The 13,278-nt window shown below is 42.3% G+C and overlaps 1 protein-coding gene across 1 annotated transcript; it reads left to right on the top strand.

The window, feature by feature from the left end:
- Nucleotides 1-173: 173 nt before the first annotated feature.
- Nucleotides 174-1,762, top strand: foxg1a (forkhead box G1a). Its single transcript, XM_070920855.1, is given in 4 exon segments — nt 174-260; nt 262-334; nt 337-405; nt 408-1,762. Coding segments are annotated over 4 exon segments (1,584 nt in total).
- Nucleotides 1,763-13,278: the final 11,516 nt, after the last annotated feature.

Raw genomic sequence — 13,278 nt, 5'->3', positions numbered from 1 at the left:
GACTCAATAAGACATGAAAAGACTCTTCGGGTTTGGTATCTTTTGCAGCGGGCACGCCATTGGTGGATGTGTGTGTTTCCCTGTGCGTCATGATTGGCTGAAAGCGCAGAGGACGCCTTAATATTTAATACTAATGTTCCCCTGGTTGGCTGAGGACTGGAAAGGTCCAACCAATGTTTTTTACTTGCTTTAGTGGCTGTGGCTCCCTAATTAATTGCAGCTATCTGTCTCCTATCGATGTGTGTGTACATGTGTGTTGTGTGTGTGTGTTTCCTTTTTTCTCCCCAAACCGAACATGAAATAGTTTGTTGGGCTATACTTTCTTTCTTCCTATCGTTCCCCCCTTCCTTCCTTCCCGTCCTGGTTCGCAGGCAGAGACAGGACAGATTGAAACCCAGCTGTGTTCGTCGCTTTTGGTCGTTGCCATTTTCCCCCCTCATTGCCGGTGATGTTGGATATGGGAGAGCGCAAAGAGGTGAAAATGATTCCTAAATCGTCGTTCAGTATAAACAGTTTGGTGCCTGAGGCCGTGCAAAGCGACAACAACAACCACCAGAACCAGCATCACCACCAGAACCACCACCACCAGAACCACCACCGGCCCGGCGGCACGGACGAAGCCGAACAGAAAGCTCCTCTCCCGGCTGCGCAGCAGGACGGCAAAGCGGACCCTAAAAGTGACTCCTCGGGCCAGGAGAGCTGCCCGGACGAGAAGGAGAAGCAGGAGGAGAAAAAGGACGGGAAAGACGGGGACGGCGGCGCCGGAGGGAAGGACGGGGAGAAGAAGAGCGGCAAGTACGAAAAACCTCCTTTTAGTTACAACGCGCTGATCATGATGGCCATCAGGCAGAGCCCGGAGAAGCGGCTCACCCTCAACGGCATTTATGAATTCATCATGAAAAACTTCCCGTACTACCGGGAGAACAAGCAGGGCTGGCAGAACTCCATCCGGCACAACCTCAGCTTGAATAAATGCTTCGTCAAGGTGCCGAGGCACTACGACGACCCGGGCAAGGGGAACTATTGGATGCTGGACCCCAGCAGCGACGACGTCTTCATCGGCGGCACCACCGGGAAGCTCCGGCGGCGGTCCACCACGTCCCGGGCCAAGCTGGCCTTCAAACGGGGAGCCCGGCTGACCTCCGGGCTGACCTTCATGGACCGGGCCGGCTCCTTGTACTGGCCCATGTCCCCCTTCCTCTCCCTGCACCACCCGCGGGCCAGCGGCGCCCTGGGCTACAACGGGACCTCTTCGGGCTACCCGGGTCACCCCATGTCCTACAGCACCATGCTCACCCAGAACATGGGGAACAACCACTCGTCGTTCCCGTCCTCCAACGGGCTCAGCATGGACCGGCTGGTCGGCGGGGATCTCCCCTACGCGACGCACCACCTGACGGCAGCGGCCTTGGCGGCCTCGGCGGTGCCCTGCGGCCTCTCCGTGCCTTGCTCCGGGGCCACTTACTCCCTGAACCCGTGCTCGGTCAACCTGCTGGCCGGGCAGACCAGTTACTTTTTCCCCCACGTCCCGCACCCGTCCATGACCACGCAGACCGGCGCCAGCGGCGGCTCCTTGCAGGCCGCCCGGGCTTCGGCCTCCAATTCCCCGCAGGCTCCGTCCTCCTCCTCGCTGACCTGTGACTCTCTGAGGCCGGCCCTGTCCGGCTCTCTGCCGGCCTTCTCCTCGGGACTTTCCGGGGGTTTGTCTGACTATTTTACGCATCAAAACCAGGGTTCGACCTCCAACCCGCTTATACACTAACACCCCCAAACCCTCACCCCCAGCCTCACCCCTCCACCTTACCTCCCCTCTCCATCATCCATCCTCCCCATTCCCCCCTGAAGGAGTGAAAATCTTAAACTGACTGGAACTGTAAGTTGAACATTTTACACTGAACATTTACATTGTAAAAAAAATACAAAATTATTATAAACTACCGACTATAGAAAAAAAGAGGAGAGACTAAAAACTGCAAAACAAAAAAGAGCAGCAGAGAAACACTCACAGAAAGCAGCCCTGAAGTTTCCAGGTATTTTTTAATATTATTATTATTATGGCTTCTTCTTCTTCTTCTTCTTCTTCTTCTTCTTCTTCTTCTTCTCCTTCTTCTTCTCCTTCTTCTTCTTCTGCTCCATCTTCTCCTGCAGTTTAATTTCTGTGTACATAATGTCTGTTCCTATAAGTGTCCGGGGTTTGTCTCTGTATAGTTCTGTCAGTCAGCGACGTGCAATGTGATCTGAGCTAAAACAGAGAGAATGATGAGAGCTGATCTTTTCTGTTGTTGTTGTTGGAGGAGGCATTACCTTTTATAGAATGTGTATTTAAAATAGTTTTGTCTAATTTTGAGATTTAAAAAAAGGTAATAATAATAATATCTCTAATAGCCGGTTTTACCCGCATGTTTGCAGTATTATCAGGTATCATGCGGGTTAGAAAAGAAGCGGCGGAGAATGATTTTATTTTACACATTTAAACACTAATTTTCTTTATTTTTAATTTCTATACAGTGAAATGTGTTTTTTTTAAAGCGACTCCGGCTCCCGCCGTTAAAGTCCTGAGGCTGTTTCTCCGTTCATTCATTTCCCAGTTTAAAAACTGTTAATGTGCTTTTTATAGACCAAAGAATCGGTTTTTAGGACATTTAGAGTCAGTATTCAGCTGACAGAGGCCTGATGTAGTAGGAATTAATGCGTGAATGAATGGATGAATGAATGAGTGAATGAGTGAATGAATGAATAAAGGGGGGAGCGATGCCTCCTTCACTGCAGAAAATGTCCATTTAAACGAGATTTTTTATCGCAGTTTATGGAAGTTTTTTGTTTTCTTAAATTAGCAAAAATTTGAATGGAGTTTGGTGGCGCCGATTTCAATATTTTTTCAACGAATGTTTGTTGGTGCAGCTGGAGGCATTTTGCCTTAATCCGCCTCGTTTTAGATCAAATGTCAAACTGCGTTGAAAACAGCGTAAATTTGAATTTAACTTTGTAGAAAACTGCAGATTTCCAGGCTGAATTTTGAGCGTGAATGTCTCGTTTGCTGGATGTGCTTTCTTTGACTGTAAACGTGATCACCGATAAAAACGGACGTTCACGCTTCTTGTTTATTTTTTGTATAATTAGTAAAAGAAAGAGAACATGTCTAATTGTAATTTGAATTTGGGGTTTTCCTTCTTTTGGAAAAGGAAGAACAATGTAAAAACCCGTTTGTTTGACAGAAGAAAAAATGCCTCATTATCTAATACTACTTGGAATGATTGTCCTTTAATTGTCGTCTCTAAAAACAATTTTTCATGGTTGTGATACTATTGTGGTCTTATTCTTATTCCCGTGTTTGTCGCTTACAGAAGTTAAAAAAAGAAAAAAATGTTTTAATCATAAAAAAATAAAAGAATAGGTTACATTCATAACTAACGCAAATCCTTTTGTCTTTTTTACGCCTGCCGTCCGTGTTGTTACTGTTTCTATCACCAGGTACCTGAACGCAGCACAAATGATATTTATTTCTTATTTAAAAAAATCTTTCTAAACATTATTTTTAGATTTCAGAGTGAGATGTTTGTAGTTTAAATTTGGGGTTTTGTGAATGCAGTTCTTCACTGTGCAGCTCCCCTTGATGGTTTTAATGGAGAACAAACATCAGAGAAGCATTTTATTAATTCCAACAACAAAACATCAACAAAGCTTGGAGTTGTTTCCTGAGATGTTCCACGTGTTTGTGTTGTTGGGAGTTTTGCTTGTTGTTGTTTACGCGCACACAGTGAAAAATGCACCGCAGCGCGCGCGTGCGTAAAGCTTTTACGGATACAGATTCACGCGCGTCTGGGTGGAAAAACTGTGTCAAATGATGCAACCAGAGGTCGCGTTCAGGCTGCTGAAACCCGAGGCGCTGCGGCCTGCGGGGCTCTCTGTGTGCGGGAACCAGCCGGGACACCGTGATGCGACGTGTTCTGTGGTGTCTCATTGTTACCCCGAAACTGTTCTGGGAACAGCTGACGCTTCTATTTAAACCTGCAGATTCATTCTGAAGAAAAGTCAAAAAATGTAGATTCTGAATTTGAGCGAGTTTCTCTTTGTTGTCACGTGGTGTGTTTTTGTCGTGTTCGCAGTGTGTGTGTGTGTGTGTGTGTGTGTGTGTGTGCGTGTGTGTGTGCGTGTGCGTGTGTGTGTGTGTGCGTGTGTCTGTGTGTGTGTGTGCGTGTGTGTGTGTGTGTGTGTTTGGCTTCTTGTCTGCAGATCAAATTTATTCCTTAAAGTTTCAGATTTTCCGTTTTATTCTCGAGCAGAAGTCGGACTGAGACTCATGTAGAAGCTGCTGGACTCGTTTTCTTCTCCTCTACTTTTAGTTTCCAGCTCACACCTTCAGCGGTGTGTCCTCTGTGTCCTCTGTGTCCTCTGTCTCCTCTGTGTCCTCTGTCTCCTCTGGGACACTAGTTTTCAGGCTGAAGTGCTGCTTCGGAGCGTTGGTGTGGTTCTGGCTCCGCGGTGGTTCTGGCTCCGCGGTGGTTCTGGTTCCCGTCCAGGTGCTGTGCTCTCTCTGATGGTCGTGTTTTACAGATGAATGTCAGACTGAAGGACATGTGAGGACGTCGCTCAGCTGCTCTGCTCGCTGCTTTCTGCTGTTTCTGGCCTTGTTTGCTTCATTTGGTTTTGTTTGACTTTAAAACTAAACTGTTCTGAGACCAGTGAACTGTTACATGAATATAAAACATTACACTTTTACACATCAGATCTAAAGTGTTAGAAGACAGCTGGAACCTGCAGATGTCCTTAAAGACAAGTCTTTGAACGCATCTGATCGTGTCTTTCTGCGCAGCCGCCGTCTGTTCTGCAGTGTTTTCACGCGTGATCGTGTCAGTGTTTGTTGTTGCAGCTGAGATATTTGCGTGTTTTCCTGCAGGTTTGCGGTGTTTCACTCAGAAGCTGCTGCTTTGTTTCTCCCGCGTGTCTGAATGAGATGGTGAGGATGATGAAGAAGCAGACTGTCCTGCTCCTCCTCACCTGAGAGCCTCCTGCTGGTCTCTCAGTCCTGTTCCCGCCAGCTTCTCTCTCATCGGAGACGCTTTATGTTTCCGGGTTTTCTCTCGCGGTAAATGACCGTTTCCGGGTTTCTCGCGCAGTTTCATTGTGAAAATGACTTCTGTGTGATTTTTATTGGAATTTATTTAAACTGATCTTGAATCTGTCATGAAGCTCAGGCTCCTGGCCGCGGGTCAAAGGTCAAACCTCCATCTTTCCTGTTTCTTGTAAATGACAGATTTGATTTTTGACCAGAAAACTGCTAAAAACACAAAATAAGAGTTTTTCTTTGGCTGAATCGGCATCAAACACCGGTTTCTGTTTAAAAAGCTAGACATAAACTATGGGATGTTTTAATGATCCACCGGCTGCCGGTGTTGGAGGTCAAAGGTCAAAGCGTCCTCGACCCGCTCCACGTCGCGTTGAGGATCAGCGAAACTGAAATAATGAGATGATCAGCTCTGTGCTTTTGTTGAGAATCGGCGGCTGTTCTGGTCTTTCATCCGGTCTGAGGCGCAGCTGGATCCAGGTCTGGCCTCCTGCAGGTTCAGGTCCTGTCTCTTGGTCCTGCTGGTCTCTCTGATATCTGAGGGATCATCAGCAGCTGGAGTCTGAATCTGCTGCTCTCTTTGTTCCGCTTTGTCCTGGTTTGTGAGGCTCCGTTTCCCATGATGCTCCGGGGTCCTGGTTCAGGCTGAATATTTCTGCATAAAACACTGAAAACCCTCCAGACAGATTCTTCAGGGGGATTTGTGGCCACAAATATTTAATCTTCAGAAAACACTGAACCAGCATCCGGACCAGGATCTCAGGGGGGACACCGAGTCTCCTGTCAGGCTCTAAATATTATTTCATAAGAAAATACAAGAAAACTCTGAATATTTAGAGTTGTTTGGCAAAACATTAGGGAACGTTACAGACATGATGTCAGGGACACATCTGTCCTCTCCAGGGCCTCAGTTCAGGGCCTCGGTTCAGGGCCTCGGTTCAGGGCCTCAGTTCAGGGCCTCGGTTCAGGGTTTTCAAAGACTGGAGTTTTAGGTTGAAGTGAACGATTAAAAAGTATCTGCATGTTTATTGTTGATCTCTAAGATATTAATACAAATCTGTTCGAATATAAAGCAGCATTTAATGGAGACTTTTAGTGGATTTGACTCTGACAAGCAGCAAAGTCTGAAAGAAAAGACTCAGTATTTGATTATTTGGCACCAAATTGTAAAAAATAAAAGCTAACTGAAGCTGTTGGTGAGTGAGCGACTGTCAGGCTTCACATTCAAACCAGGTTTCATTTGTGGGTTTTATTGATGCTCTGAATGCTCTTAAACCCAAAGTGAGAACCATAATATGGACTCAGATCAGTTTAAGAGGATTTTCCTCTCTGACCGCCAAAATAAAAGATAAGCAGAGATAATAATCATTTAAACTATCAACACATGGACCTTCAGTCCAGCAGAGTCCAGTTCGTGTCCAGCAGGCGTCTTCAAGAACAAACGGAAACATTTCAGAGCTCCAGAGGAAGAATACACATCAGTCTGAACCAGGTTCCAGTGGAGACTGAGGTGTCACATGAGGCTCCAAATCTAAATCAGGAGATTTAATATCTTTAAGGGCAGAGTCCAAATCCAGTTTCACTAAACTCCAAAACTTTGAGACACTAAAGTGGAAAATAAAAAAAAGCATCATGTTGTTGATGAATGCTGTAGGTGGTCTTCAGAAGACCCAAACCAGTTCAAACTGGGATTTAATTTGAGACTTTTAATGTCCAGTGACTCTAAATCCAGTTTCAGGAAGAAAACATCAAATTTAAAAACATATAAAAAAAGCTGAATGTTTTTGGTGTTTCAGCAGCGTCAGCGAGGCAGAACCTGGTTTCAGAGTCTGGAGATGCTTTAAATCCAGTTTCTGACAGGAAACATCTGCAGCTGCTGGGGCAGTTTTACTGTCCAGTCATTTAACACTGAAATAAAAATAAAACCCTGCATGTGACAGCTGATAAAAGTCTTATTAATATTCATAATATATTTATCAGCCCTCAAAAACCCAAATCCTGCCACGATGCTCCGGGTCCTGGTCCAGGTTGAACTCTGGGTCTTAATGTTATTGCTGCGTTCTGACGCTAACAACCGTCCAGACGTGTTTTAAGGTGGATTTGTGGCTGCAGAGTCAGAAAACACTGAACCAGCATCTGAACCAGGACTTCAGCGAAGCCTTTTACTGTCCTGCTCCAGATCCAGTTTCATGGAGGGAAGATGTGGAATTTAAGTTCCTGTAAGTGAAGATGAAAACTTTCAGTCACTGAGGAATGAGAGCACAGATGTGGTCCAGCAGCAGCAGAGATCTGTGCAGACCTCGCTCTCTGCAGCTCTTATCGGCTGATCTGAGATCTGCGGCTCGCGCTCTGCAGGCTGTTTGTTGTTGGAGGTCTCGGCTGCTCTGAGATCAGCCCGCCGAAAACAACAAAGACGGACTTTCAGCAGCAATTTGTTCGTTTCCTAAAAGAGGCCTGCGAGTTAAACGAGTCCCACTGTAACGCAAGAACCCCCCCTCACCCTCCTCACCCCCCCTCACCCTCCTCACCCCCCAACAATGGAGCTGCCGGGGAACCCAATATCTGTCAGCCTGATGCTATCTGTCCCATGTTAAATGGGGTGACCAGCAGTCAAAAGACAAAAGAAGCAACAGAAGGACACGGGGGAGGAGGGGGGAGGAGGGGGGAGGAAGTGGAGATATTCTTTCTTTCTTTCTGTGGAAGAAGTACTCAGATCTTTTACTTCAGTAAATGTAGTAATACTACAGTGTAGAAATACGAGTAATGTTACTGAAGTACAAAAGTATCAAAATATACTTAAAGTACCAAAAGTACACATGCAGAATAATATATATTATATTACTGGATTATAATTATTGATGCATTAATGTGCTCATCATCCCTCAGTAATCTATAATTATCATCATTTATTAGTTGATTATATTTTGTATTAATCTGAATTTGTAAAGCAAATAAAGTTTTAAAAAATATATAGTGCAGTAAAAAAACAATATTTCCCTCTGAGATGTAAACGGAAATATTCAAGTAAAAGTACCTCAAAAGGTGCAGTAAAGATTTTAGTTTGGCAGCAATAAAACAAAGTGAATCTTTATTCATTCAGAAGCTTTTTCTCACATTTCAGAAGAAATGATGGAACAAGATTCGACTGTGGAGCCGCGATGACGTTCACTGTTTTCTTCTAAATCAAGTTTAAAGGAAGAAAAAACTGTGACTGATGAAAACCGTCTGGAAGATTTCAGACTTCACATTATTTTACTGTCAAATTCCAGTTTTTCAGCTTCTTCCAAGAAGAAAACTCTGAATAAACTAGTCGATGGCATCAACATGTTTTTACATTTTAAAACAGGTTTGATGTCTTTAAAACAGCAGTTTCACACACACACACACACACACACACACACACACACACACACACACACCTTTCCTGGCAAGACCTTCAAAATAAAAGTCTAATCAGAACAACAGTCCATATCTGTAAAAATACATCTAATACATACGATCAAATAAGGTAGTGTTTAACTGTGAGTCCTGTTAGTTCTGAACGTTACGTCTACAGAAAACAACTCCAGACATTTCCAACATGATATAAACACAGTTGGAGCATTCTGGCCTCCAGAGGTCCAAACTGGAGCTTCAGTGGAGAAACGTAGTTTCCCACGATGCTCTCAGACCTCTGGACTAAAAGTGTTATGGTGGTGTGAAGGTTCTCCCTCCGATGTGGTTCTGTTCTGACTTGTTGACTGCCTCCATGTTTGATGGTCTGAGACTTTGCTGACTTGTTGAGTGGCTGGTTCACCAGTCAGCCTCCTTTAGCTCATCTGGAAGCAGATCTGGAAACTGATCTGGAAGCAGATCTGGAAGCAGCTAGCAGCTGATGTTAAAGGACTAATCCTCCATTTTAACTCAAGTCTGTGAAAACAGCTGTTTAATGTCTTCTGTGTCTCAGAGACGACAAACGTCTCACATACAGTCTGAAAGATGTGGCTGTTTACCAGCAGGGAGGCTCTAATGAAAAGACACTGTCCAGGTGCATCGTGGGAAATGTAGGATCCAGTGTTTTGGGAATAAACGTCAGGATATCTCCTCCTCTACTGCTCAGATTTGGACAATTCTTTTTTTAGATTTGTGTTTTGTGAGTTTCCAACTTTTTGGAAGTATAATATTAAATCAGTGCGGTACCCTTTAAAGAACCCCTTTAAGAGGAATATGGACCCGACATCCCGCTTCACTGAAACTGTTTCAAATGTTTCTCTACATTTCTTAAAAACCTGAAGTGAAATCTCAAGTGGAAAACTGCAGAAGTTCGAGTGCAGTTTGGTTGACAGGCTGGTTTACTGACTGGCTGTCTAAATACTGGCGACTGGTCGAATACAGATGAAGTGGTTTGAACCTTGTTATTTTCCATTCAGTGGTCTGTGTGGCCTCAACTAGGGACATTTCTCTTTTAATTAAAGTCAGTAAAAACAAAATCGAACTGTAATTTAGCTAAAAAAAATAGAACCAACGTGAACAAAAAAAAATCCGTTTGACAGGAAGTTGTCAGATTTTGTGGGATTTAACATGAAAAGGATCCACATGAAGAGGAGCTGATGGTGACGAGAAGATGTCGAGTGTTTCGTCTGGACCATGAACTCTGACTGGTTAACTGGCTAACTGGTTTACTGGCCGGTTAACTGGTCTTTAATCCCTCTCTGTGTGTCAGACTGGTTCAGATGTGGAGGCTTCAGGCGGCTGCAGTGATTGGCTGTTGGAGGGCGTGGAGGGTTAAATCCTCTGGGTCAAAGGTCAGCTGACTGAGCCCGGTCACGTCTCTGTAGGTCTGGTCCAGTTCAGGGCAGAAGCTGGACCAGACTACTTCCTGGAGCAGCAGTGAAGATGCAGATGATTATTAGAGACGATATCAGTTTATTATTTCAGTTTTAATTCTGGAGCTCGAGTCTTAATGAGCCAACAGGACTGCAGATAATGATTGTTATTATTATTGATTCATCTCTTGCTGATTTTTTCCGTTTGATCATAAAATGTCTTTAAAACAGAATCACGTCTATTATCATTTATTATTTATTATTTATTATTTATTATATTGTTTATTGCCAAGTAGATTTCTACATATGATGAATCTGATTTGGTGTTTTGGTGCATAACAATAAAAAACCTCAGTAAATATAAAGAAAGATGAAACAAAATGTCAAGTGAATATTCAGTTCACTCATAGAAAAGAGAGGAAAGCAGAGTCATGAAAGGCTGAAATTATTTAATCGATTATGAAAATTGTTGGTGAATAATTTTCTGTCCATTCAGCACATTTCTTTTCCTTTAAATTTAAAACTGAATGAGCTTTTAATGTAAAAATTATACTAAATGTTGAATTCACACAATATAATTTATTCTCTACAGTTGAGGTTTTATTAAACACTGAGCAGTGAGGAGAGCGGCCCCCGGGCCCCAGACCTCCAGACCTGCAGGGCCCCAGACCTCCAGACCTCCAGACCTGCAGGGCCCCAGACCTCCAGACCTGCAGGGCCCCAAAAGCTCCACGTTCACTGCATTATTTGCCAGATTTGATTAATTGCACACTTTTGTTTGGATGAATTAAGCTGCTGCTGCATTTGATTTTATGGCTCTGCTCTTTAACAACAGGAATCATTTCATTATTTGAACTCCCACTGTGACACCAGCAGGACTGGAACCACATTTACTCAAGTACAAATCTGAGGTACTTGTACTTTACTTTCTTTCTACTTCTACTCCACTACGTCTCATCAGAGGGAAATATTGTCCTTCTGACTTCAGTGACTTCACAGATTCGAACATGAAGACTTATTAAACAGTTTATTAAGTCCAGCTGAACTGATCAGTCCATTAATCGATCAGTGGACTGACAGGAAGTGAACTGATGGCTGTAAAACCTTTGAGCCTTTGTTTTGAAAAATAAAAATCAATACTTAATGATTATAAAAAGAAAAAGAATCACAAAATGTTCAGAGAAATTAATAATTCCTCCAAATGATGTGCTGACAGATACACGTGTGTGTGCGCGCGCTCGGTGTTTTTGTGTTTTCCGGCTTTTTTTATTTACAATTTTTTACAGTCTGACGTGACGACTCGAACACCACGTGACCACATGTTGATCAGTGACACCTGCGCTCAGAGAGGAGGCGTGTGTGTGTGTGTGTGTGTGTGTGTGTGTGTGTGTGTGTGAGTGTGTGTGTGTGTGTGTGTGTGTGTGTGAGTGTGTGTGTGTGTGAGTGTGTGTGTGTGTGAGTGTGTGTGACGCGAAGCACGTGGTTTCCACTTAAATTCTGTGTTTATTATTTAATGTCAGAGATTTTTCACGCAGGAGTGAAACTGCGTGACTCTGCGTGTGTTGAAACTCAGTGTTTCAGTGTTTCTGTCCACTCGGTGTTTGACACAAAGACAGAAAAAACATCTGTCTTCATCCGGGGACTCAATAAAAGGCCGCGGAGCCGTTTCCTCCTTCAGCCGCCCAGTTCCCCTTTATTCTGTTTTATTCTGTTTTATTCCCCTTTATTCTGTTTTATTCCCCTTTATTCTATTTTATTCTGTTTTATTCCCCTTTATTCTGTTTTATTCTGTTTTATTCCCCTTTATTCTGTTTTATTCCCCTTTATTCTGTTTTATTCTGTTTTATTCCCCTTTATTCTGTTTTATTCCCCTTTATTCTGTTTTATTCCCCTTTATTCTGTTTTATTCTGTTTTATTCTGTTTTATTCCCCTTTATTCTGTTTTATTCTGTTTTATTCCCCTTTATTCTGTTTTATTCTGTTTTATTCTGTTTTATTCCCCTTTATTCTGTTTTATTCTGTTTTATTCTGTTTTATTCTCCTTTATTCTGTTTTATTCTGTTTTATTGTTTTATTCTGTTTTATTCTGTTTTATTCTTTTATTCTGTTTTATTCTGTTTTATTCTTTTATTCTGTTTTATTCTATTTTATTCTGTTTTATTCTTTTATTCTGTTTTATTATTTTATTCTGTTTTATTTTGTTTTATTCTGTTTTATTCTTTTATTCTATTTCATTCTTTTATTCTGTTTTATTCTGTTTCATTCTTTTATTCTATTTTATTCTTTTATTCTGTTTTATTCTGTTTTATTCTGTTTTATTCTTTTATTCTATTTTAATGTTTTATTCTATTTTATTCTGTTTTATTCTGTTTTATTCTGTTTTATTCTCCTTTATTCTGTTTTAATGTTTTATTCTGTTTTATTCTGTTTTATTCTTTTATTCTGTTTTATTCTCCTTTATTCTGTTTTATTATTTTATTCTGTTTTATTCTGTTTTATTCTTTTATTCTGTTTTAATGTTTTATTCTTTTATTCTGTTTTAATGTTTTATTCTTTTATTCTGTTTTATTCTTTTATTCTGTTTTATTCTAAAACAGCTGAAACGAAACGACTCATTTTCCAACTCGTTGACTCGCTGAGCTGCTTCCGTTACCGAATGCAGGCTCCGGTTTCCCGACAGGAAGCAGCCGCAGATCTCAGCTCAGCAGCGGTTACAAAGTGTGTGTCATCTTTTAGATTTCCGTTTTGTTTGTTTGCTTCGGACTCATTGTGATGCAGCTGTTGGTTGTGGTCTCCTGGAGTCCTGCAGCGTTGCTCTCTTTACAGCAGAGACCACCATGGAAAGAAGTCCTTGACCCTGACAGTCTCCTCATGTCCCTCTTGTAATAATGTAAAATGTAAAATATAAACAAACTAACTAAGGTCGTAGGTTTGGTTTATTTATTTATGTATTTATAGTCACATTTGCTTTCCATAATGGTAAGATAACAAAAATAAAATGTTAACCTCTGTAACACTAACAGACTTAAAATCCTTACTTTTCTGATAGAAGTTCTGTATTGACATGTTTATACAAACAGCTCCGTGCTTTACGTTTCTGCCATCTTTTTTAGGAAAATATTAAGTGGAGATGAAAAATATCTCACGTGCCTTTTTCAGCCCCGAGTGCTGTCTGCAGGTGTTCCTTTCAGGTTGCAAACCTCCACCAATAAGATAAAGCAGCCTGTGAGCCTGAGAGACAGAACTCGGGGGAGTTTATCAGCACAAAATAAACTTTACATTTAATCAGCAGCTGACGGTTTGTTTTATTACTGAGACAGACGCATGACGTAAAGGCGCGCAGGGTTTCCAAATATGACGTCACAGGCAACGTCGCAGCAACAAATGACCACGTAAATAATTACACAA

Source organism: Enoplosus armatus, chromosome 15, assembly GCF_043641665.1.
Source record: "Enoplosus armatus isolate fEnoArm2 chromosome 15, fEnoArm2.hap1, whole genome shotgun sequence".
Lineage (NCBI taxonomy): Eukaryota > Metazoa > Chordata > Actinopteri > Centrarchiformes > Enoplosidae > Enoplosus > Enoplosus armatus.
The sequence above is the reverse complement of the archived record's forward strand: the minus strand, read 5'-3'. Positions and strand labels throughout refer to the sequence as shown.